Source organism: Neolamprologus brichardi, chromosome 3 (assembly GCF_056152115.1).
Source record: "Neolamprologus brichardi isolate AB-2024 chromosome 3, ASM5615211v1, whole genome shotgun sequence".
Lineage (NCBI taxonomy): Eukaryota > Metazoa > Chordata > Actinopteri > Cichliformes > Cichlidae > Neolamprologus > Neolamprologus brichardi.
Window position 1 is genome coordinate 49,911,325 of NC_142106.1, and position 26,801 is coordinate 49,938,125.

General features: G+C 44.7%; 1 protein-coding gene across 1 annotated transcript in view; it reads left to right on the forward strand.

The window, feature by feature from the left end:
* The first annotated feature begins 266 nt into the window (after positions 1–266).
* The window catches only part of LOC148105733 (protein NLRC3-like), a 108,812-nt gene continuing 82,277 nt past the window's right edge, over positions 267–26,801 (forward strand). Inside the window, exons 1-5 of the mRNA XM_087837804.1 lie at positions 267–384; positions 12,483–12,665; positions 23,344–23,422; positions 23,821–24,049; positions 24,191–25,982. Coding sequence (XP_087693930.1) covers positions 23,420–23,422; positions 23,821–24,049; positions 24,191–25,982 — 2,024 coding nt within the window. The 5' untranslated portion in view covers positions 267–384; positions 12,483–12,665; positions 23,344–23,419. The remainder of the gene's footprint in view (positions 385–12,482; positions 12,666–23,343; positions 23,423–23,820; positions 24,050–24,190; positions 25,983–26,801) is intronic.

Consider the following 26,801-nt stretch of genomic DNA (forward strand, 5'->3'; position numbering starts at 1 on the left):
CCATAGTGTAGCTGAGTCAAAACAGCCCAAGTGCTGAGAGGGAAAACATAATGATTTATGTAAAGTCATAACTGGCTGCAGCAGCTGAGCTTTGACCTGTGAGCTGCAGCTTAAGTTTCTTTTATGGTTCAGTGTTTAATGTTTAAACTGTTTATGGCTGCACACACTGCTGCGGGTTAATTATTGATCAAACAATATCACACAAGGTGCAGCAGCTGACCATTGAGCTGTGAGCTTCAGACTCTTTGGTGGTGTGAAGTGTTTAATGTGACTTCAGCCTGCAGACACAGAGATCTGATGAAGCAGAAGATTGTCTCTGTTTCTACACAGACCTGGTCCAGACAGCAGAGCTGCAGAGTGAAGACGTTCATGGGAAGAAGCTAAGTAAGTGCAACGTCCTCTTTGAATCCTGGATCAGGAAGTGAAGCCAGTGAATATTTGGTGTTTAAATAAGGTTTCTGTCTCTGACTCAGTCTGCTGTCACTTTGTTTCAGAGAGAAAAAGAGATTTCAGATTAACTGCATTATATGCTGAGTAACTAAATGCTGCTAGTCTGTGGTGTCACTCCCAGCAGCATCGCGTCATTTCTTTACCCTGACCTTTAACATCAGTTAACTTAGCTAGCAGAGCAGCTAGCAGTTAGAGTATGAACTCTGTGTCAGCAGTCAGCTTGGTCCTGGTGGTCACCTGGTTTCATGTTTGCTGATGATCCAGATGTGTCCACATAATTATTTATTTCTGTAAATGTAAAGACTTTACAGATAAACAACAGCAGCCCTCTGGCTGGACTCTAACCTGTGAGTTTCCTGTGACTGAAACCACAAGCTGTGATTGGTGAATTGTGAGCAGCAGAAAGGAGGAAAGCACAAATGCTGGCACAAGGGGCCACAAGCCAGTGTACTCCAAGTGCCAGCCTGGGTAAATGGGGAGTCTTGCATTAGTAAGGGCATTCTGAACTAAAGCTTTACCAAATAAAATGCGTGGATCATAATGAATAAGACTGTCATGCTACTGATGGCTGAAAGAAAAGGAAGAGGAGAGGAGGAAGGAGGCATGTTAGGAGTAGGGATGGGTATTGTTTAGGTTTTATCCGATACCGGTGCCAAACCGGTACTTTTGAAACAGTACCGGTGCTCAATCGGTACTCGAATCACTGCTTAAAGAATGGAGAACACAAATTTTGTCCTAAAGCCTCTCATGTTTAGCTGAAAGATAACAATGTTAGCCTTTTTTGCAGCTATAGGACATATATGGTTTCACTCTATCAAACAAGAAGACAGCCGCATGTAACTACGACGGTGTTTGCTAGTTTACCTTACATGCATTAATGTAATAACGTGGTTAGCCTACTCAACGTAAATTACACACGAACAACATTAAGCTATTCACGTAGAGAAGAATGGCTGGTGCTGCCATCATCATCCGTCATCATTTCTGTTACACTGGCAGGGCTAGGGGCCAGGACTCTCCTCTTCGGGTTCTTGGGGGATGTTGCTAACTCCGGGTCCGATAACAGGTACCACACCCGCAGTAGATGTGCTCGATGTGAGGTCTTGCAGCACGCTATCAAATACGGAGCATTTCTCGGCTTTTACAAAAAACGCTATGTGTCACCGAGTACTCAAAGTGCTCTATACAACATGCCATATTCACCCAATCACACCCATTCTCACAAGCACTTTATCTACACTCAGTGCTTTCTAAGTACATTCACACACATTCACACTCCGATGGATGCATCAGAGAGCAAGTTGGGGTTATTTGCCCAAGGATATGTGACACACAGACTGGAGGAGCCTGTGATCGAACCATCAACCTTCTGATCAGTTGGTGACCAGCTCTACCCCCTTAGCTACAGCCTCCCTGCTTCATCAGTTACCTCCTTTGCACAGTATCACCTTAAAGCACTTGTTGCTGGCTGCTGAGTTTGCATCTTTTGCTGTGAAGTACAGCCAGACTTTGACCGCTTAGCCTTGGGCATTTTTAATCTGTAGCTCTGCTCTAAAAGAACATACGTACCTGGGCCCGCCTACTATCCTTGGAAAGGTAAAATGATTGGCTAGAATCCAAAGTGTATGACATCTCAGGAAAAAAAGCACCGAAAAAAGCACCGAAATGTGCGCTGCTTTTCAGTCTGGTTACTTACGTTTATGTCAGAACCGGTGCCATAATGGCATCGGATACCGGTACCCATCCCTGGTTAGGAGGCAATGGTAGAGAAGGAAAGACAGGAGAGTGGAGGTGATGTATCTAAATGCATCTGAACAAACCAGAAGTACACACCAAACTCAACAGATAGTCAAATGTAGAATCACAGAACAGAACTGCAGGCTGAGTTTGGATGTTTGACTTTGTCTTTCACACCTCTCTGTGTCTCACACACACAGTGACGTCAGACATATTCACACTCACTGTTCCATCTGCTTTGTGCACAAATTCATTACTTTCTTCCTTCAATGATCTACATACTACGTGCTGCCCAGTAAATACTTTGCAATGTATTTCATCCCCTTTCAAGGCAGAATTACTCAGTTTATTCCCCATTACAAGACAACAATCAGCCACACTCACACAGACCACGTCTGGCCTGCACTCGCTCACACACGCGTTCACACACAAAATAGGCACCAATGAGAGCTCTATCCTCCTTACATATTGGTGGAGAAACCAAACACTCAACGCCCTCAGCGGAGGAGGAAAAACCTCCTTTCAGTGGAGAAACCATCCTTAACCCTGCTTGAAACTGGCGGGGAAACCAGACCTCCTTATGTATGTGTGTGTATATGCATGTGCTTGAATGTGTGTATGTGTGTGTGTGTGTGTGTGTGTGTGTGTGTGTGTTTGGGGGTGCGTTTGTGTGACCTCCTGGGTCATAAAAGTAGGAAGCTTATTAACCAAGAAAACAGAACCTTCAGATAGGATGTCCCTATAATAAAACACTACAGCAAGCCTATTCAAATGGCGGCCAGCGGGCCAAATGCGGCCCAGAAGCAACCTGCGAGTGGCCCTGCCTGTGGTCCTGGCAGAAACACAGAGAAAACGCAAAAAATTAATTCATTAATTAATTTTTTAAAAATTAAAAAACTAAAAATTCCTACAGCGTAGTGTAGACTATGAATGCAACACTTCAGTAGCCTAGCAATATTTAACCCACATTTCACTGTGATGTAAACATATTAAACAATCATCGTAATATATGATGCGACAACAGCACGTCTTTCTCAGTCCAAAAGCGCAAAATTGACAATGAACCCTGCCTGGACTGACAAATACTTATTCATTTTACCGCCAAATCCAAATGCCAAACCAATGTGTTTAATTTGCAGTGAGTGTGTTGCTGTACTTACGAAGGCACCACAATGACAAACACCAGACTTTCTACATAAACTTTCCAGAGCAATCTCAGGAGAGGGCTGCAAAAGTACAGTTTAACTGCGAGTTTAATAATCTTACAACCGGAGTTGTACTACCATGGTGAGGGTCCTGTACAGTCCAAGAGAGAGTTGCAGCAGCTTCCCTTCGTGTTTGCTTCTTGGTGAAGAAGAAAAGGCCTTTCACAGATTCTGAAACAGTGAAATACTGCATGCTGGCCGTGGTGGATGCAGTGATAAGTGACGAAAAAATTAAAGTAAGTGTGACATCTGCTATTAAAAACGTACCCCTGTCAGACAGTTCGTAGAGTTGAAGTTCTGGCGTCAGACGAGTTTGAAATGCTGTTAGATGACCTGAGGAAAACTGATGTAATATCTATAGCAGGAGATGGGTTCACAGACAGAACTGATAATGTCATGGTCCTGGGTCGGTGACCCAGCGCTTTGAGTTTGTTATTAGTATTTTCTAGTTTATTCTGTTTTGTATTGGTGGTTGGGGTTTGGTTGTGTTTATCTTCCCTACCTGCGTCTCCCTCGGTGCTCTGTTCATGTCCTCGTGTTGTTATGTAAAACAGTCTGTGTGTTTCCTGTTTTACTTTGTAGGGTTGTGTCTCGTTATGTCCATTGGTTCCAGCTGTGTCCCCGCCTGTCTGCCATTACCCGTTTACCGTGTGTGTGTATATATAGTGGGTGTCGGTCTGTGTTCATTGTCGGCTCGTCTGTGTTTCATGGTGTCTGTTCCTCGTCTGCGTCTCTCTGCCACTCACCCCGTTCGTATGATCTCCGGTTTGTTGTTTAGCTCACCCAGTTTAGGTTTATGTTCTGTCCTGCCCTCAGTTGTGTTATTTGTGCACTGTAAATAAAACCCTCACTCATATCATCATATCGGCTGTCTGCATTTTGGGTCCTCCTTTTCCTCCACACCACACGGCTCACCCCGCCAGCCGTGACAGTACGAGCCGACCAAACATGGACCCAGCAGCATCCGCACCCTCCCAGGAGTTTCGGGAGGAATTGATTGACTCCGTGTCAAGGTTAGTTAACCTGTGGCTTGAGCATGAGGGGGAGGAATTTCACCGCGCTGTAGAAGCCAGGCTACAGCAGCTAATCTTTGCTCACTCCTGGCTACTGGACTCACTTCACCCGCTCGCACAGAACTTCATTCTGAACGAGCTCCGTCTTCACCCCCCGGCTGCTACCACCCACCCTGCAACTCATGCGTCACTTCCGACAGAGGATGTTCTGCCCGGCCCGTCAACCCAGCCTTCAAGGGGGAAACGGCGCTCACTCTGCCGACGCTCCTCGCCACAGTCGGACCTGGGGATTTCTGAGCGGCCGGCTGTGGTGAGTGGACAAGACACTCTTTTGGTTTCACCAGAACTAGTGACGGTTTATACCGGGGCTGTGTTTTTTGAGCCTGCTGCAAAGCCGCAAGCTCGTTTAGCTGCACAGCCGCAAGCTCGTTTAGCTGCACAGCCGCAAGCTCGTTTAGCTGCACAGCCGCAAGCTCGTTTAGCTGCACAGCCGCAAGCTCGTTTAGCTGCACAGCCGCAAGCTCGTTTAGCTGCACAGCCGCAAGCTCGTTTAGCTGCACAGCCGCAAGCTCGTTTAGCTGCACAGCAGCATTCAGCTCGGCCCCCGGTATCCCCACTAGCCCAGTCATCTATGCCATCTTCACCGACTCCCTCTGTACAGGAGGCTGTGTCTCTGCCTCCCGTTTTGGACTCTTTTTCTAGTACGTATTTTTTGCAGAGAGACCAACATGTTAAAAAGGCAAACGTTCCTCAAGAGCTGGCCAGTTCTGAGACTGAGACGCACTCCAGGGCCTCCCCAGAGGCTGGGTTTCAGCCCCCAGCAGACTCTGGACCCCTGGAGGTAAAGAAGCCAGCTGAGGACTGCACCCGGCTGTCGCTGCCTGAGCTGAGTCAATGCTCGGTGCAGCTGCAGTCAGCCTTGTGTTTGCCAGAGGCCACCGTGCCTGCTGGTTCTGATCTGTTCCTGCCAGAGGCCCGTGCACCTGCTGGTTCTGATCTGTTCCTGCCAGAGGCCCGTGCGCCTGCTGGTTCTGATCCGTTCCTGCCAGAGGCCCGTGCGCCTGCTGGTTCTGATCCGTTCCTGCCAGAGGCCCATGCGCCTGCTGGTTCTGATCTGTTCCTGCCAGAGGCCCGTGCGCCTGCTGGTTCTGTTCTGCGCCCGCCAGAGGTCCCCGCGCCTGCTGGTTCTGTTCTGCGCCCGCCAGAGGTCCCCGCGCCTGCTGGTTCTGTTCTGCGCCCGCCAGAGGTCCCCGCGCCTGCTGGTTCTGTTCTGCGCCCGCCAGGGGCCCCTGTGCCCGCTGGTCCTGAGACTGGTCCTGAGGAGCCCGTCCAGCCCCAAGACTCGTCCGCTGGAGGGCCCGAGGAGCCCGTCCAGCCCCAAGACTTGTCCGCTGGAGGGCCCGAGGAGCCCGTCCAGCCCCAAGACTCGTCCGCTGGAGGGCCCGAGGAGCCCGTCCAGCCCCAAGACTCGTCCGCTGGAGGGCCCGAGGAGCCCGTCCAGCCCCAAGACTCGTCCGCTGGAGGGCCCGAGGAGCCCGTCCAGCCCCAAGACTCGTCCGCTGGAGGGCCCGAGGAGCCCGTCCAGCCCCAAGACTTGTCCGCTGGAGGGCCCGAGGAGCCCGTCCAGCCCCAAGACTCGTCAGCTGGAGGTTCAGGAGAACCCAGCCAGCTTCCTGCCTCGTCAGCTGGAGGGCCCGAGGAGCCCGTCCAGTCTTCTGCCTCGTCAGCTGGAGGGCCCGAGGAGCCCGTCCAGTCTTCTGCCTCGTCAGCTGGAGGGCCCGAGGAGCCCGTCCAGTCTTCTGCCTCGTCAGCTGGAGGGCCCGAGGAGCCCGTCCAGTCTTCTGCCTCGTCAGCTGGAGGGCCCGAGGAGCCCGTCCAGTCTTCTGCCTCGTCAGCTGGAGGGCCCGAGGAGCCCGTCCAGCCGCCAGCTGCAGCCTCAACGTCCCCGCCGGCTGCCACTCCATCCACGCCGCCGGCAGCAACAGCAGCTTCATCCACGCCGCCGGCAGCAGCCGTGTCTTCATCCTCGCCAGCTGCAGCAGCCGTGTCTTCATCCTCGCCAGCTGCAGCAGCCGTGTCTTCATCCTCGCCAGCTGCAGCAGCCGTGTCTTCATCCTCGCCAGCTGCAGCAGCCGTGTCTTCATCCTCTCCAGCTGCAGCCGTGTCTTCATCCTCTCCAGCTGCAGCCGTGTCTTCATCCTCGCCAGCTGCAGCCTCAGCTTCACCCACGCCGTCGCCTGGTCCAGCTCCGGCGTCGCCGTCGCCTGGTCCAGCTCCGGCTTCATCGTCGCCTGGTCCAGCTCCGGCTTCATCGTCGCCTGGTCCAGCTCCGGCTTCATCGTCGCCTGGTCCAGCTCCGGCTTCATCGTCGCCTGGTCCAGCCTCTGCATCCGCCTCGCCTGGTCCAGCCTCTGCATCCGCCTCGCCTGGTCCAGCCTCTGCATCCGCCTCGCCTGGTCCAGCCTCTGCATCCGCCTCGCCTGGTCCAGCCTCAGCTTCCGCCTCGCCTGGTCCAGCCTCTGCATCCGCCTCGCCTGGTCCAGCCTCTGCATCCGCCTCGCCTGGTCCAGCCTCTGCATCCGCCTCGCCTGGTCCAGCCTCTGCATCCGCCTCGCCTGGTCCAGCCTCTGCATCCGCCTCGCCTGGTCCAGCCTCTGCATCCGCCTCGCCTGGTCCAGCCTCAGCTTCCGCCTCGCCTGGTCCAGCCTCAGCTTCCGCCTCGCCTGGTCCAGCCTCAGCTTCCGCCTCGCCTGGTCCAGCCTCAGCTTCCGCCTCGCCTGGTCCAGCCTCAGCTTCCGCCTCGCCTGGTCCAGCCTCAGCTTCCGCCTCGCCTGGTCCAGCCTCAGCTTCCGCCTCGCCTGGTCCAGCCTCAGCTTCCGCCTCGCCTGGTCCAGCCTCAGCTTCCGCCTCGTCTGGTGCTGCAGGGGCCACGCCACCTTCAGGTCCCAAACTGCCGCCTCGACATCGGCGGTCATCTGCCAGGCCGCTTTTTGGGCGTCATCGTCGATATGGACGACCTCCCACAGGCCGCCGCTACCTTCCGCGGGGCCGGCCTCCGGACTTGTGTCGTCGCCGCCGTTGCCGTCCGCACGGTCGGCCGCCTGACCTGTTTCCCCGTCGCCGCCGTTGCCGTCCGCACGGTCGGCCGCCTGACCTGTTTCCCCGTCGCCGCCCGCACGGTCGGCCGCCTGACCTGTTTCCCCGTCGCCGCCCGCACGGTCGGCCGCCTGACCTGTTTCCCCGTCGCCGCCCGCACGGTCGGCCGCCTGAACTGTTTCCCCGTCGTCGCCGCTGTCGTGTGCATGGCCGGCCTCCTGAACTATGTTGGGACCCTGTTTGGGAACTCCAGTGTGTGATGTGTTTTGGACAATTCGTTTGGCCCACTGGAGCTTGTTTTTTGTTTGGTTGTGGTCCCTCCGTCCTGGACCCACCGCCGCCCGCCCTGGGTTGGTTGTCTGTTTTTGTTTTGGGCTGTCTGGAGCCAGCCCTTGGAGGGGGGGTACTGTCATGGTCCTGGGTCGGTGACCCAGCGCTTTGAGTTTGTTATTAGTATTTTCTAGTTTATTCTGTTTTGTATTGGTGGTTGGGGTTTGGTTGTGTTTATCTTCCCTACCTGCGTCTCCCTCGGTGCTCTGTTCATGTCCTCGTGTTGTTATGTAAAACAGTCTGTGTTTTTCCTGTTTTACTTTGTAGGGTTGTGTCTCGTTATGTCCATTGGTTCCAGCTGTGTCCCCGCCTGTCTGCCATTACCCGTTTACCGTGTGTGTGTATATATAGTGGGTGTCGGTCTGTGTTCATTGTCGGCTCGTCTGTGTTTCATGGTGTCTGTTCCTCGTCTGCGTCTCTCTGCCACTCACCCCGTTCGTATGATCTCCGGTTTGTTGTTTAGCTCACCCAGTTTAGGTTTATGTTCTGTCCTGCCCTCAGTTGTGTTATTTGTGCACTGTAAATAAAACCCTCACTCATATCATCATATCGGCTGTCTGCATTTTGGGTCCTCCTTTTCCTCCACACCACACGGCTCACCCCGCCAGCCGTGACAGATAATGCACAGTTGTGCATATATGTCTGTTTTTTTGGATGGGAAATTGCTCGGCTTGCTACCGTTAGAGGGACACACAGCTGGCGAAATAATGTTTGAGAAGATTTCAGCTCTTTTTGAGGAAAATGATCTGGATATGAAGCGTGTCTGTATACTTGTGATGGATGGGGCTCCATCCATGGCAGGAAAAGTGAGTGGTCAGCAAAATATTTATTTTAATTTGAAAGGGAATTATCAAAATGTTTTTTTTATTATTATTATTTCAAATGTGCAAAAAAATAGTTTAGTTATAGTTCCCCTTTTTTAAATGGACCTTTTGGTGTGCATTTGTGAGAGGTCACCAGATTTACAGGGGAAAAAGGAATTTAAAAAAAATTACTTTTTTTTTCAATACAGTTGTGTGGGTTTGAAATTGATCATGATCTGCTGCTTACTGGCTGCAAAAAAACATCTGGCCCAGATAAATTCCTCGGTTTGAAAATCTGGCCCAACTAACTTCTTAGTTGAATAGCCATGCACTACAGCCTCCCCCACCAACAGACTGGTTGGAGAGGTGGTCAGAGACAAAGGAATGTCTTTGATCCTGCTGCTTGAACTAAGACTTACACATTTAAGTAACACAATGACATTTAACAATTTGACTCCAACAGCTGCCAGCTGAAATTGAAATGTTATTTAAATGAAGGATTCAAGGTTATTGGGTTTTTGAACGTAGAGATCACATGAACGTATATGAATTGTATGATATGTCTCTTCTATGTTTCTATTATCATATTTTGATGTTGATTGTGATTGGTTTTATTTGTTTCTTCAGTGGTTGTAGTGTTTTAATATTTAGTAATTTTTTCCATTTTGTAATTGTGTATGAAGTTTAATTTGAATGAAAGTTACACTCAAATGCTTCAGGGTCTTCAGTCAGTGTGTGATCAGTTTTATACATGGCAATGGTCTTACGTACGCCGGTGTTGGATATGGCTGATAACGGTATGTTAAAATCTGAAACAGCCTGTAAAAACTCTGTCCAGCCAATAGGTCTGAAGGTGTGTGTGTGGTTGTGACGGCTTTAATCAGGTCGTAAATGTGTGAACCCGGGATGGTGTGTTTATCAACAACAATTTCGCCTTTGTCATTGTAAGAAATCAAGTCTGGCCAACGAGAGAATGAGTTCTGCATTCCTCCTTCTCCTTTTAGGTATGTGTGTCAAAACATTCTCTGCAATAAAATCCTTCACCCCAGCATCACCATAAACAGGTTGGGTGTCCGCAGGCTGGGTTTGCACATCCATGTTAAATTGTTCTGGTAGGGATAAAGACAATATATTCTTTTCACGGGCACCTTGTCTCACAAGTGTGAGGTATCTTTGGAGAATATCACCATATTTTTTAGCTTTCTCATACACATCTATGTCTGATTCTTGTAACACTTGAAGCATCTCCTTGTCCAAGTCTTTCTGAGCCTGTTGTCTGATGTTGCCTGTGTACTGCTGCGGTTGCTTCAATAAGTCTAACTGATGTTGGGGCACCAAAAACATCTTCTGCACATGTTCCATTTTCACCTGTTTGCTATCAGACTGGTTATGAAAGGGATTGCAGACCCTAATAAGGGTAGTAAAAACCCGCCAGATTGGTTGATTGTCTTTCTCTTTTTCAAAGTTTTGATCTTTTCTTCAGCAATCAGTCTGATTAAATCTTTTTTTTTAGCTGTTTGTACTTCTGATTTGTCAGTGGAATGTTACCTTGCAATACGTTAAAGGCTATCTCACACAATGCATTGATGAAACCCAAGTTTGCATTGCTAATAATAACTCTGGTAGAGCCGGGGGAGACTTGTATATCAACTCCAACAGAGACAGATTCCTCCGCATGCGTGATGACATCCTTTCACCTCTTCACTGTTTTTTGTTTTGGGATATAAACAACCGGACGTTCTGACAGTAAATTTGTTCTGAGTCTTAAATAGTCCGGGGTCTTAGCTTTATAGTATATTAAAACATACCCGTATGTTGTGGATGTGGCATCATTAAACGCTTCTATAATATATTTAGTATTACCAGGAAAGATTTGCCTACCTAAAAGCATGACTTGATATTTATCTCTTGGATTTTTAAACAATATTAGTTGGTGTATTTCAAAAATAAAAATATGAAGACACGCAAAATAAATTTCCTGTGGTGGGAAACTATTTTGTGCAACTTTTTTGTATTTACAGTTTTGGGGGATAAGCCTCTTAAATTTCTCTAACTAGGAATATATGTTAAAAAAACAAAAACGATTTTCATTTTTTTGGTAGTTCTTTGCACTTTTTTGCAATTTATGTAATGACTATGCACTTAATGCATACATATTATTAAAACTTGGGCTATAATGGTTGTATTGATGTATATCAACTTGAAATGCTCCCAAAAATGTCACTACAACATGTAAAAATATAATATAAGCTCTGGCAGACTTGGTTCTATGGTAGGTCTTAAAGGGTTAACAAATTGTTCTTGTCTGCAGGAAGAAGGGTGTCATCAGCAAGAGCTTAGGGTATACCGTTAACAAAGTTTATGTCTCTTATCTTAAGAAGCTGGTCATATAGTGGCTGCCAGCATGAGTATATATACACAATGTTATCAATGCTGTGTGATATAATCCTGGAAGAATTTTCAATGACGCTTTTAACAAAAAACATCTTGCCACAGTTACTGGAACCGCTGGCCACCATGCTGAACGGGTGCTGTAACCTGGCGTCAAACCCCTGATCTAATTTAAAATCCATAAGGCAGGGTTGTATAGTCTGGGAGCACACGGCGCTTATTGTAGACAACCTTAAGCTTCTTCACAATGGTTTCATTCTTCAAATGAAGCTTCTTTTTATCACGTCTGATATTATCAGAGATGGCGACTAGGTGTGCGTCTGATGTCTGATTGGCTACAAACTTGTGGACTAAACCTTTCAAGGATTCGTGGGTGACAACTTTTCAGTTTAGTGCTTTTAGTGTTACGCCTTTACATTTGACCTGGGTCTTGTGTGATATGTGTAGCATTTTGGCCCACCGGAAACAAATTCTACTATGTGATCCTCCACACCTCCCTCTCCAGAATCTAATTCGCTGGTGAGATCCCCCAGAAATGGGCCTAGAGGAGGCATCCAGTCACCAGGGCATGCCGTGAAAATGATGCTGTCTGTATCACAATACAGCACGCACTGCTGCAAGTTGTCTAACAAATCATACAGCATGAGTCTGGCATGTGCAGCGGTCCCCCACAAAGAGATTAACGTCCTTCATGCGGGATGCTCTACCATCAGAGTGGCGCCATTGCACCATGGCGACATCGTCAGAGATGAAACAAAACTGCCACACGTCATCCTGGTCGCTAAACATTAGCTGGCTAAACCTGGAAGGGTCTGTGATGAACTCAGATGACGCCATATTCGACGTCATACTGAAACCACCCCATAACGAGTTTAGCAACAGCTTGTTACAGTTTCGAACAGCTTTATTTACGGACGGATCTAGCATTATTCCCTCCTTCTCATAATACTCATCTATGTACTTCTGCTGCTCGTCAGGTGTTTTCACATGTTCTGGATACGCCGAGGCCTCCTGTTTAAGTTTTAGAAAGGCTTTAACATAGTCTTTAAACAATGTGTCAGTCTTGTTGGGGAAGTGCCACACCTCATCAATAGAAACAATTCTGTATCCTTTGTCAACAGCTTTTTCAAGCTCAAATGAGACCCATGTGCCATTCAACACCCGCTCACTGTCACTGTGCCCAGATGCTGTGTGCTGCTTCTGGTCTTCAGTGCACAAGCTGCAGAGCGGAAACATCAGTTTGCCGCGGCACCTGTAGGGAAGGACGGGGTGAAAAAGACCTCTTGGCGGCAGTACTGAGCATTTAACAAAGCCAAAATAATTTTATAGGCTGTCAAGTTTCTGCAAATTATTTGAGGGTGTCCTACAGGATAATCTTTTTTAGATTGCACTGTGGGATAGAGACTGGTGAAGTCATAATAAAATATTTTTTCATCACATGCAACCTTCTTCTACAGTTTTAGAGCATTTGTGAAAAACCCAACAGTCATATGACCCCCTATGAGCAAGCACTTTGGCGACAGTGGGAAGGAAAAACCAGGCTCAGGAAGGGGCGGGGCCATCTCCTGCGACCAGTTGGGGTGAGAAAAGGAAGACAGGATAAAGACATGCTGTGGAAGAGAGACAGAGATTAATAACAGGTATGATTCAACGCAGAGAGGTCTATTAACACATATACTGTGTAAGAAAGGTGACTGAAAAGGAAAAACTCAAGGCATCATGGGAATCCCCCAGCATCCTACGTCTATTTAATAATTTATTTATATAGCACATTTCAAACAGCCGATGTTGCACAAAGTGCTTAACAATATAAAAATGGTATTGAAAAGCAACAATGTAATACAATAATAACAGTAAAAAAACAATAATAGGACAGTAAAAGAATTAAAACAATAACTAAACTAATTCAAGTAAGACCAAAATGCTTGTGTCATAGTGTGTTAAAAGCCAGGGCATAGAAATGTGTCTTTAGTAATGATTTAAATTGCTCAAGTGTTTGTGCAGATCTAATATTTAAGGGGAGACTATTCCAAAGTCTGGGACCTGCCACAGACAAGGATCTATCACCACAGGATTTGAGGTTAGTCCGTGGGATGGACAGCATTAGTTTTGAGCTAGACCTCGTGGTTTTTCCTGGAGCATAGGCAGAGAGGAGCTCAGACAGGTAAGGAGGGGCTCGGGCATTAAGTGACTTAAAAACAAAAAGTAGAAGTTTAAATTGGATCCTGTAGGAGACAGGAAGCCAGTGTAGAGAGGCTAAAACTGGGGTTATATGCTCTCTCCATTTGGTACCAGTTAGCAGGCGAGCAGCTGCATTTTGAACCATCTGAAGACGATGGATGGTGGCCTGATCTAGACCATAATACAATGAATTGCAGTAGTCTAATCTGCAAGTAAGAAAAAGGTGAATAACACGCTCAAAGACGTTAGCCGGGAGGTATGGCTTTACCTTGGCCAGCTGTCTTAACTGAAAGAAGCAGGACTGAACTACTGCACTCACCTGCTTATTCAATTTTAAAGAACCATCAATGTAGACGCCGAGGTTTTTTACATGTGTTTTACAATACGAGGAAAGGGCGCCCAGAGTGCTGTCGATATGATTAAAGTTGCCAAAAATGACAACCTCAGTTTTATTTTCATTTAGCTTTAAAAAATGTAATGAGAACCACTGTTTGACATCATCAAGGCAGCGTAATAAGAGCTGCGGATGGTCTGACCCTGCTTTTAAAGGTAGATAAATCTGCAAATCATCAGCAAAACAGTGAAATGAAATGCTGTACCGTGAGAAGATGGAGCCCAATGGCAACAAATAGAGTGCGAACAGGGCAGGACCCAAAATAGAGCCTTGAGGTACACCGTATTTAAGAGGGGCTATTTTGGAGTTGTGGGGGCCCATATTGACATAAAAAAAACCTTTCTGACAAATAGGAACGAAACCACTGTAGGGCAGATCCTTTTAGGCCAGCATGAAATTCTAGCCGTGATAACAGGATGTCATGGTCGACCGTGTCAAAAGCTGCTCACAAGTTCAACAATAAAAAGGCAGCAGGGCTGCCAGAGTCCAGAGTTAAAAGAATATCGTTAAAGATCCTTAAAAGTGCCGTCCCAGTGCTATGTAGTGATTTAAAACCAGATTGAAATTTTTCAGAGATCATATTAAAATCAAGGTGTGCCTGCAACGGTAGGTAGACCACTTTCTCCAAGACTTTAGATGGAAAAGGAAGCTTTGAGATATTCCTGTAGTTGGACAGAACAGTTGGGTCCAGGTTTTGTTTTTTAAGAAGAGGCTGAACTACAGCTTGTTTAAAGCATGATGGGACGCAGCCTGTAGCAAGGGACGTATTAATTAATCTCAGGATAAAAGGCCCAACAGTATTAAAAGTGCTTTTAAGCAAGCTCAGGGGGAGACAATCAGAGGGGCAGTGTGATGATCTTAGGTTACTAACTACCATGGTCAAGTCCTTAAGGGAGACGGGATCAAACTGCTCTAAGACAGCTGAGCACACAGGAGAAGGACTCTGATCTGAGGCAGCAGACAACGAGACAAGGGCCCTAATCGATAGGATCTTGTCATTAAAAAATGCTAAAAAATCATCGCACTTGGTGAAGAAGTGACTCCAGAATTATCACATAAACTAAGAAACCGATTAAGAACATTAAAAAGTACCTGAAGCCTGTGACTGTTTACTGACACTACGTTTGAGACAAACTGTGTCTTTGCAGTTTTTACAGATTCTCGGTAAGCAGAAAGACGAGTCCTTAAAATCTGTAGGGAAACATGCAATCTGTCCTATTTCCATCTCCTTTCAGCATGTCTGTAGTCACGTCTGAGGGAGAGCGTATGTTCATTCAACCACGACTCTGATAAATGCTTAGCGCGCAGAGTCCTGAGCGGATTCAGGGTCACCTGGTCCAGCCCTAACTATATGCTTTAGCAAAAAGGAAAGTTTTAAGCCTAATCTTGAAAGTAGAGATAGTGTCTGTCTCCTGAATCCAAACTGGAAGCTGGTTCCACAGAAGAGGGGCCTGAAAACCGAAGGCTCTGCCTCCCATTCTACTTTTAAATACTCTAGGAACAACAAGTAGGCCTGCAGAGCGGGAGCGAAGTGCTCTAATAGGGTGATATGGTACTACAAGGTCATTAAGATAAGATGGGGCCTGATTATTTAAGACCTTGTATGTGAGGAGCAGGATTTTGAATTCTGGATTTAACAGGAAGCCAATGAAGGGAAGAAAAAACAAGAGAAATCTGCTCTCTCTTTCTAGTCCCTGTCAGGACTCTTGCTGCAGCATTTTGGATTAACTGAAGGCTTTTCAGCGAGTTTTATCTGATGTTTGGGTTTTTGTTCAATAATCAGCGTGACCTGATAAACTCATAAAAGAAATAACGTTGGTGTTTCCGTCATGTAGTAACTGTTAGCTTTAACTGTACAAAGGTTGTTCGACACTATGAAACACATACAGACTTCATGATGTTCGCCTCATTTTTTTATTGTGAATATTAATCATGAGGGTAAACGGCCCTGTACACCACGGAGCGAGGTCAGCATGTCCACAATATCTTCAGCTCTCTGAGTTAACCCATCAAACTAATCTAATGCTCATCTACGAATAATTCACGGGTCATATCAATATTTTTTTTACATAAAATCATCCTTATTGCTGCCAACTATTCCAAATATCATCAAATGTTAAAGGAAAATATCAGGATGAGTGTCTGTGAGCTGAGAAGCACGTGAAGCGAGCAGTTTATCCCAGAGCTGAAGCTGCTCTGTGTGCAGAGATGAGCTCAGATTCCTGCTGTGATTGATCAACAGTCACAGAAATGTAGACTTGTAGTTATTACTGCAGTATGGTCACAGAAGATACTGATAAACATGTATTATGAGGATGGATGATCAAGTTTCTCACTCTCTCCTTTAAATCTCAGTTTTTTTCTTCTTCACAGTTTATCTGTTAATTTATTAATGAATAACACTGAAAGAGTTTCTGTTATATTTCCCCTTGAACATCACCTTATTAGGGCGGCATTAGAAAATAGCCCCCCTCCAAAGAATGAATAAATGAATGATGATAATAATAAAATGATTAAAAAGCAGAGCTCAGAGTGGTAGAATGGTCAAACATGGATCCACGGGTGGTTCAACTGCATTTGGTGATTTGACTAAAGCGAATCTTTAAAATAATCCCACCATCAACGGGATGTTGTCTCCTTTACTACAGTTACTTTACTTGGTCACCGTGTGAATTTCTTTGAAATGAACCAAATTCTTTTATTTGTTGGTTGTTGCATATTTAACCTCTACAGTCAGGAAAGGAGGAGATGACGCCTCAACAATGTTGGGTTGTAGCTGTGGTTCAGGTTAGAGTGAGTGTCCATGGAATAAATGTAAGTCAGTGAACTGGAAACATGACTGTGTTCAAACTTTTTTCCTTTTTATAATGAGTCTAATCAAAGGTGTACAGAAGTATCTCCACTTTAACTTTTCTGTGTCACCATCAGAGCTTCTGCACAGTGTATTTCTGGGGCAGATAACATTGCAGCATTATGGAGACATTATGGAGACAAAAAGAAAAGCATCTGGATTTCTTTAAGTTAAACTTAAAGAAATCCAGACGCTTTTCTTGGACTGTTGGTTTCAGTGTTTAGTCTCATTCACACACTCCGTCAGACTCTTCACACACACTGATTTGCTGACATAAACACACTCCTGCGTGCTTTCTTGGCTTCACACACACACTGAGGACCATCTACAGACTGTGAGCTCCGTCTTCTTTGTCTTTGGAGCCGAACTCCGACAAAGTTAGGAACAAAACTTTCTCCAGCATGTGAACTTTCCTCCTAGACTCAGTCTGAGCAGTCAGACCACATATTTCTAAAGCAGCACATGAAGATGTGGCTCACACACACACAGGTGAAGGAAACAGCTGCAGTATTAAAAACTGCTTCACTGTCTACAAATATATGAACTGAATGTTTCTTTCAGGCTGTAAAAACCTTATTTATCCTCCATTACAGTCCTACATTCAGAGTATTACTTCTGTTATATTAGTACATGTATTTTATTCTGATGAACACATGAAACTCTAAACACACTGAGTGTGTCCTGAGCTCGGCCGCTGTTCCACAGTAACTGCTGTCAGAGTCACTGTTACTGAGTTAGCTTAGCTAGCAGAGCAGCTAGCAGTTAGAGTATGAACTCTGTAAGCAGTCAGCTCGGTCCTGGACATTGTTACTGACATAAAGCTGCTCTCTGCAGCCATGTTTGACCTGCTGCTTTGTAGGACTACAGTAATGGAGGATTTGGAGGCTGAACTCGGCTCTGTGACACTTTTTGTAGTGAACTGATGAAAGCTGCGTCTCAGATGGATGTTAGTCCAACACATCAGACACGACCTCTGCAGCTCTCAGTTGATGTGCACATGAATGATTTGTGTTTCCTCTGCAGGTGAAGGTAGAAAGTGTGTGTGAGCTGATGTGAATTGAGCAGCATGGATCAGTGTGAGGACAGAGAGGAGGGAGTCCCTCCCTCTAAAACCACTCTGTGTGGGGAACATGAGAGCCAGACCAAAGCTCAGAGGTGAGATGACCATCTCTAACTGTCCATGACTCTTCTCCATGTCACAGCTCAGCACTCACATCACTGCTCCATCATTATTCACACTCATACCTCTGTGTGTGTTGTTTTTAAGCCCAGAGCTGTGGGGCGTACCAGGCTCAGCTGGACATAACCCTAAAACTAATCCAGAACCTGGACCTGAACCCAGCTGTGTTTCCTTAAAGAGCAACGAGTCAAAGGATTGGGGTGTAGACTTTAAAGGATGTTCTTCTGCTGCTGAGAGGTAATGTGTGTCTAGATGTTGTTCCTGACTCTGTATTTTTGAATAAATCCTCATGTTTAATATCAACTCAGCTCTTTTTCACACACATTTCTATGTTGGTATGTGAAGCGGTGTGTGTTGGAGTGTTTCCACAAACACAGCAGTCAGAGTGGAAAGAGTGGATGTTGTAGGAGGTGTTTGTGTAGTGAAGAGGCTGAGTGTCTGTAGGACTCCAGCTGCTCCAGCAGGTGTCTCCTTTGTGCTTTGCTTCAAACACAGTGTAGGGAGGAGCTTCCACTCAGGTGTTTCAGGTGTTGCTGGATGGAGGAGGACAAATAGTTTTTCCCTTCAGTGACACTTCAGCAGCTCAATGTTCTGGGGAGATGTTTGTCTTTATGAAGGTTTATGGATTATTGTTCTTCCTTTATTAAACTGAGCAATACATTTTCCATTTAACATTTAAAGTAAATTTCCAGGTGAAAAAAAAGATCTGCAGCTGCAGCCTCTGTGATGTTTCACAGTCTGAAAGTAACAAATTCAACCCAAATTTGGCTGCCTTTTATTTTATATTGGCCTTTTTAAAGCCCTTCAAATGCTCCCACATTCACACAGAGCCTTTAATACCAAACTCCTTTACAGTCCTTCTCCTCTCACACACGATCACACGACTGATTTGTCTGCAGCAGCTGTGTTACTGCCAGTGTTGGGGAGTAACGGAATACATGTACCGCCGTTACGTATTTAAAATACAAAATATGAGTAACTGTATTCCGTTACAGTTACCGTTTAAAAAGGTGGTATTTAGAATACAGTTACTTTGTTGAAATAAATGGATTAGACGGCGGTACTTTCCTGTTTCATATTGTGGCGGGTCAGGACTGTTTGGGTTTTGTTTGACAGCTATGTCCTGTTGTTCCAGGCAGCAGCGTTATGGTTGCCATGGTTACAGGGTGACGCTCTCTCTCTGCGTGTTTCCTGGGTGAGAGAGCGTCTGTTGTTGTTGTGCTAAGCTAATAGGCAGAATGCTACCGGTATAGCTCTAAAGAATGTAGCATCATAGGCAGTGTAGTCCGTGCTGCAGGGAGAATGGACTGCTGTACCCGTTATGTGTCTGTGAGCGAGGGAGGGAGAAAAAGGAAAAGTACGAGCTGTCATGAGCAGAAACGGGAGCTGGAAGCATGTAAATATAATTATAAGCACTGCAGCCAATAAGAGTGCCTGACGAGCCCAGTTGTAAGTAAGCTATTAAGACTCGACTGTACGCTGTGTTCGTGTTTTCCTCCAAAAACAATAAGTTCAGTTGGAGCAGCCTTTCAGCGCCTCTCTCTGTCTCTCGCTAGCAAAGTTGACCCAGACAACAAAGTAAAGCTAGTTTTCGGCTACGAGCCGGACACAGAACCCACCGTATTAGCCAGAGGTCCCTTTACTACGTACTACGGTTCGGAGCCGCGGACCTTCAGTTACAGTAATAAATCACAGCAATAGCACATTCATGTAGTTGTAAACAGCATGATAATATATTAAGTAATCCAAAGTATTTAGAATACGTTACTCTCATTGAGTAACGGAATACGTTACAGAATACATTTTGGGGCATGTATTCTGTAATCTGTAATGGAATACATTTTAAAAGTAACCTTCCCAACACTGGTTACTGCTAGTATTTTATTATGTGTGTAATCTCCTCATATTATTCCTATGGTTTAGTTTGACTTCCTTCTGCAAACTCAGCTGCTCTGTTGCTGATACACGTCTCCATGAATATGATTGATCAGATGCTGCCAACACCATGTGTTTCATGTGAACGCTCAGCTGAAACCCTGGGTTGACTTATCGAGTTAATAACAAGCTTCACGTGACTGTGAATGCTAAAGTGAATCCAGATAAAGGAAAGAGACCCTGCTAATGTTGGACTCACTTCTTAGTATAGATCCCAGGAGGAAGTTCAACATAGCCAGCCATTCTTTGTGCTAGCTCGACCAAACCTGAGACCACAGTGCAGGATGATGATTATCATCTGTCTCTTTCAAGGACATTTAAAATCCACAAATAACAAAAATAATTATATTTGATCATTAAAAATATGTTTTCACTTAAAAAAGCATGAGCACACTGGTGGATTACAGAAACATGAAAACTCGTTAACAGTAAAGTTAATTTAGGCGTAAACAAAGTGTCAAACATACTTAAGTAGAAGGACTGATGTTTGTGTTAAAATACCCTCTTAAAGCTGAAAGACTGATTCAACTTCTTTACTCAAGTAAAGGTAAAAGAGTACAGGCTCTGAAATGTACTCACAGTATTAAAGTAAAAACTCCATCTTTGAAGGAAATTTCTGCCAGTTTTTGTGCAAAGTTACCTGAATTTCTACCTCCAACATTAATATGAGAAAATTATCTGAACTTTTATTCTAATGAATTTAATCAGCTTGAACATTTTGTAGCGCAAAAGTAGAAAAACCCCAAAGGGAATAAAAAATAGCTCCATTTGCTGTTGCCTGCATTGTAGATGGGTGGCTTTGCCTCAACACCTAAACAGGAAAATGAGATTAGTCAAGTATTAAAGTGGGATTGAAGAGGTCAGGAAACCAGAGATCAGGTGTTGTGGTGCAGCATGGTCACAAGAATCATTTAGAAATGGGTCAAAATATTTTCTCTTCTGGATTTTTTGCGCACAGTCTGATGTGCTGCTGCTCTGAGGTTTACTGCTCTCTGTGTACTTAGAAAACTGTGAGGTACAAGTAGATTTGACACAAGTTATAATGGCTGATTTCCATATAACAGTGGAATACAGGGACTTAATCGTTAAGTAAGAAGAAAGTTTGAAGTCTAATCTTGAAAGTAGAGATAGTGTCTGTCTCCTGAATCCAAACTGGAAGCTGGTTCCACAGAAGAGGGGCCTGAAAACTGAAGGCTCTGCCTCCCATTCTACTTTTAAATACTCTAGGAACAACAAGTAAGCCTGCAGTGTGAGAGCGAAGTGCTCTAATAGGGTGATATGGTACTACAAGGTCATTAAAATAAGATGGGGCCTGATTATTTAAGACCTTGTATGTGAGGAGCAGGATTTTGAATTCTGGATTTAACAGGAAGCCAATGAAGGGAAGCCAAAACAGGAGAAATCTGCTCTCTCTTTCTAGTCCCTGTCAGGACTCTTGCTGCAGCATTTTGGATTAACTGAAGGCTTTTCAGGGAGTTTTTTGGACATCATGATAATAATGAATTACAGTCGTCCAGCCTGGAAGTAATAAATGCATGAACTAGTTTCATGCATTTGACACATCTGAGACAGGATATTTCTAACTTTAGAGATGTTGCACAAATGAAAGAAAGCAATATTACATATTTGTTTAATATGTGCATTGAAGGACATGTCCTGGTCAAAAATGACTCTTAACTTGACCCAGTGGGTTACTGGTCCCATGCATGAAAAAGGTCACACACTGGACTTTGAGCTTTCCCACGGGCTGGATGTGTGCATCACTGAAATATCTGAGTTGGGCATCTCCAATCATTTTCCTGTGTTGTTCACTCTAACGCTGCGCTGCTCGGTAGATAAGCCGTGCGCCTTAGCGCGTAAAAAGCGAGCGCTTAATGCTCTAACAGCGCCGCTTTTTCTGCTGCCTTTATGGACTCTGGAATAATGAATTCCAGCTGTTAAAGTGTTGAGGACCTTTCGGACATTCTTGTACTGTGTCCGTTCAGGACTCTGCGCGCTAAGCATTTATCAGAGCTGTGGTTGAATGAACATACGCGCTCCCTTAGACATGACTGTAGACGCGCCGAAAGGAGATGGAAAAAGGACAGATTGTATGTTTCTCTACAGATTTTAAGGACTTTCTGTCTTTCTGCTCACCAAGAAGCTGTAAAAACTGCAGACACAGTTTGTCTTAAACTTAGTGTCAGTAAACAGTCACAGGCCTCAGGTACTTTTTAATGTCCTCAATCGTTTTCTTCATTCACGTGATAATGTCGGAGTCATTTCTTCACCAAGTATTTGTGATGATTTTTTAGCATTTTTTAACAACAAGGTTCTATCTATTAGGGCTCTTGTCTTGCCGACTGCTGCCTCAGAACCGAGTCTTTCTCCTGTGTGCTCAGCTGTCTTAGAGAGGTTTGATCCCGTCTCCCTTAATGACTTGACTGTGGTAGTTTGTAACCTAAGATCATCACACTGCCCCTCTGATTGTCTCCCCCCAACTACTCTTTCAAGGATTGTCAGGTTGGAGATTGTTCATAATTAGCTAAGACAGCTGGGTCTAGGGATGCTTTTTAAGTAAAGGTTTAACTACAGCCAGCTAGGGATGGGTACCGTTTAGATTTGAAAACCTGCTAAATCAGAATCAGTTGCTGATGATGGCTTTTTTCTTTTACATTAATCACGTATAATCTTAACTCAAAGTGAACATAGACTTGATTGAAGTAACTCAGATCAGCCAATTCAAAATGCTAATTCAATCAACTCTGAGTTTATGGATAGACTCAGTTTGTTGGCCCTGCACCTTAAAACTATTCCCTGTTTGTCCCTCATGTTTTTTGGATATTGTTTTCACATCTTATGTCACGGCTAGCGGGACGAGCCATGTTGAATTTAATAAAGGACCCAAGATGCGGACACTGCTGTGAAGTGAGTGAGCTTTATTGAAACGGTGAAGTGCAGTGGAGACGGCCTGTGCAGAAGTTAAGATAACCTCTACTGAAAAAAATAAAAAAACTAACCTGAAACCTTAAACGGAGACACGGAGAGATAACACAGACAAACCAACAACAAGCAGGAGAAAATAAAGGGCTCATATACACAAAAGAGCAATCAGGGAATGAGAAAAGGGAGGGACACACAGCAGGATTAATTGGACATAACCGGACAAGGGGAAGGACAAGTAGACACACTAACATAGGACATGGCACTGTCAAAATAAAACAGGAAGTGAACACAGAGATACAATACTAACACAGTACAGAGGGAACACATAAACCAAAACCTCAGAACTAGAAAATCTTAATCAGAATGTAATTGTGACAAAAGACAATAACAATCAAAACAAAACCACTGAGTCCACAGACTTGGGACATACATTGGCTCAAACTGTGGTCATAAATATTTTGTACTGTGAACTGAGTTTTGTAACAAATTGTAATGTAAAAAATGTAAAAAATGTAAGAAACATTAGAATTACTTTTGCTGACACAAAGTTTGACGAGCACTGCAAGTTGTCACTTTAAACCAGTCACTGATGTAAAGAGAGCACCTTGTACCAGGGCATCTGAGCATGGAGGGAAAGCTTTATGCAGGAGATGGTAAGAGCTGTTGGGACTAAAGAAACTGAGCAGAAAACTACAGACATCTGGAAACTGAGTTGTTAATTCTCAGTGGGATCACCAGGACTAGCAAAGCTTCACGTCATCTGATTGACTGAACCCATCCAAACATCACTTCAGCTTGTGTCTGTGTGTGGACAGACATAACATGAGGTAATTATACATTACTCCTCCACAGAGTGGACCAGGAGAGAGCAGAGGTTTCCACTGGTCAGTCTGCACAGCAACATCAAACACACCTGGACTCTGTGGTTATGGTTTGTAGTACTATGTTTACATTTGTTCTTTTCAGTCACCTCTATGCTGCACTTTGTGGACCAGAGGATTGTCAGTGTGTCCAACATAAATCAGAGTTTGGGCTCCATGATTTCAGTCAGATTGGGGTGACTGTAGCTCAGGAGGTGAGCAGGTCAGCTACTAGTCAGAAGGTTTGTGAATCAAACCCTGGCTGGCAAATGTACTGAACGTAACATACTAAACCCAAGCTGCCCTCTGATGCATCCATCAGAGTGTGAAAGAAAGTATTTAAGCATAGAACAATGTGCTTGGTTGAATGAGGCATGTTGTATAAAATGCTTTGTGTGCACAGAGTATCAAAGAGAGCTACATAAGAACCAGTCCATTTACCACTGGGTAATTCAGTCTTCTTTTCCAGCGGCTGGAGGAAAACATCACCATGTTTGTGAAGAACGAGCTGAAGAAGATCCAGAAGGTTCTGAGTCCAGATCACCCAGAAATTTTAAAGAGCCAGATGGAGGACGAGGAGATGTTTGAAGGTGAGGATGAAGATGAAAGAAAGAGCTGCAGAGAAGCATTTCTGAAGATCACACTCCACTTCTTGAGGAGACTTAAGCAGCATGCGATGGCTGACCATCTGCAGAGCAGTAAGAGAATTTCTCTAAAGACTGAATATTGATCTTTCCTAATAGCTCAAGAAATGGACCAATAGACATTCATCCTTTCAGGGTACTGAAAGGCTATGATATTTATTGTATAATATTTTTTTCTGAATTTCTTATTTTCAGAAATATTTGCTTCACTCCGTAAACGTGAACTTAAAGCCCAACTGAAGAAGAAGTTCCAGTGTGTGTTTGAGGGGATCGCTAAAGCAGGAAACCCAACCCTTCTGAATCAGATCTACACAGAGCTCTACATCACAGAGGGAGGGACTGCAGAGGTCAATGATGAACATGAGGTCAGACAGATTGAAACAGCATCCAGGAAACCAGACAGACCAGAAACAACAATCAGACAAGAATACATCTTTAAAGCCTCACCTGGAAGAGACGAACCAATCAGAACAGTGCTGACAAAGGGAGTGGCTGGCATTGGGAAAACGGTCTTAACACAGAAATACAGCCTGGACTGGGCTGAAGACAAAGCCAACCAGGACATCCAGTTCATATTTCCATTCACTTTCAGAGAGCTGAATGTGCTGAAAGAGGAAAAGTTCAGCTTGGTGGAACTTGTTCATCACTTCTTTAATCAAACTAACGAATCAGGAATCTGCAGGCTTGAAGACTTCCAGGTTGTGTTCATACTTGATGGTCTGGATGAGTGTCGACTTAATTTGGACTTCAAAAAAACTAAAATCCTGACTGAAACAAGAAAGTCCACCTCATTGGATGAGCTGCTGACAAACCTCATCAGAGGGAACCTGCTCCCTTCTGCTCGCCTTTGGATAACAACACGACCTGCAGCAGCCAATCAGATCCCTCCTCAGTGTGTCGACATGGTGACAGAGGTCAGAGGGTTCACTGACCCACAGAAGGAGGAGTACTTCAGGAAGAGATTCAGAGATGAGGAGCAGGCCAGCAGGATCATCTCCCACATCAAGAAAGCTCGAAGCCTCCACATCATGTGTCACATCCCAGTCTTCTGCTGGATCACTGCTAGAGTTCTGGAGGATGTGCTGAAAACCAGAGAGGGAGGAGAGCTGCCCAAGACCCTGACTGAGATGTACATCCACTTCCTGGTGGTTCAGGCCAAAGTCAAGAGGATCAAATATGATGGAGGAGCTGAGCCAGATCCACACTGGAGTCCAGAGAGCAGGAAGATGATTAAGTCACTGGGAAAACTGGCTTTTGATCAGCTGCAGAAAGGAAACCTGATCTTCTATGAATCAGACCTGACAGAGTGTGGCATCGATATCAGAGCAGCCTCAGTGTACTCAGGAGTGTTCACACAGATCTTTAAAGAGGAGAAACAACTGTACCAGGACAAGGTGTTCTGCTTTGTTCATCTCAGTGTTCAGGAGTTTCTGGCTGCTCTTCATGTCCACCTGACCTTCATCAACTCTGGACTCAATCTGCTGGAAGAACAACAAACAACTTGGAAGGTGTTTCAAACAAGAAAATCTTCAGAGAAATACTTCTACCAGTGTGCTGTGGACAAGGCCTTACAGAGCCCCAATGGACACCTGGACTTGTTCCTTCGTTTTCTCTTGGGTCTGAAGACTAATCAAACTCGTTTGCAAGGCCTGATGACACAAACAGGAAGTAGCTCACAGACCAATCAAGAAGCAGTTCAGTACATCAAGAAGAAGCTCAGTGAGAATCTGTCTGCAGAGAAAAGCATCAATCTGTTTCACTGTCTGAATGAACTGAATGATCGTTCTCTAGTGGAGGAGATCCAACAGTCCCTGAGATCAGGACGTCTCTCCACAGATAAACTGTCTCCTGCTCAGTGGTCAGCTCTGGTCTTCATCTTACTGTCATCAGAAAAAGATCTGGATGTGTTTGACCTGCAGAAATACTGTGCTTCAGAGGAGGCTCTTCTGAGGCTGCTGCCAGTGGTCAAAGCCTCTAAAAAAGCTCTGTAAGTTATAAAGTTTTTAATATTTAATTTCGTTGGTATGTTATGGAAAAACACACTGCCATCAACTTCTGTTTCGTTTTTGTCAAAATCACTGTAATATAATCACTGTACCTTTATATACACGTGACTTGTATAAATGCTGCTGCCCTCTTGTGGCTAAAGTGTAATTATGTTATTGTTATTAGGGAGGATTTGAGAGTAACATGCCAAGTGAGTCAGCACCTTCGCTTTAGCTTAAAAAATCCAAATTCTTATGTCATCAGTTATAGTTGCATGTATTCATTATCATATTTTAACCTTTAATATTGATGTCTTAAATTTATTTTGAGTAAACTAGCAATAATTTTATGGTTGTATTAAATAAATACATCACTAATGAATTATTTATTTCAGTAATTAATAAGAAATGTACATAATTAATTAAAAAAATATATTGATAATGAATTATCAGTTAATTTCATTTAAAATAATTCATTATTTATTTATGTAGAATTCTAATTAGTTAATTACATATTTAATCAATTATTGGTTTGTTTTCTATTTTAATTATTTTACTGACACATTTAATGAATTATTTAATGATGTATTTATTTAATTCACGTTGCTACTCCTGGCCCTGCATCGGTGTTCATAAATACATTTTATTTGTCAGCTTCACCCATCAAAGTCAGGGGGCGGGGTTAATGCTGATCAAGTCAAAACCATTGCTTTGGTCTGGTGGGCGTTCTTTTAGTGGGCTTTTCTCAATACTAAGTAGGCCTACACACCAGGGTTTGGACATGTGTGGACCCAAACTATACTTAAACTTTACCCTTTTTT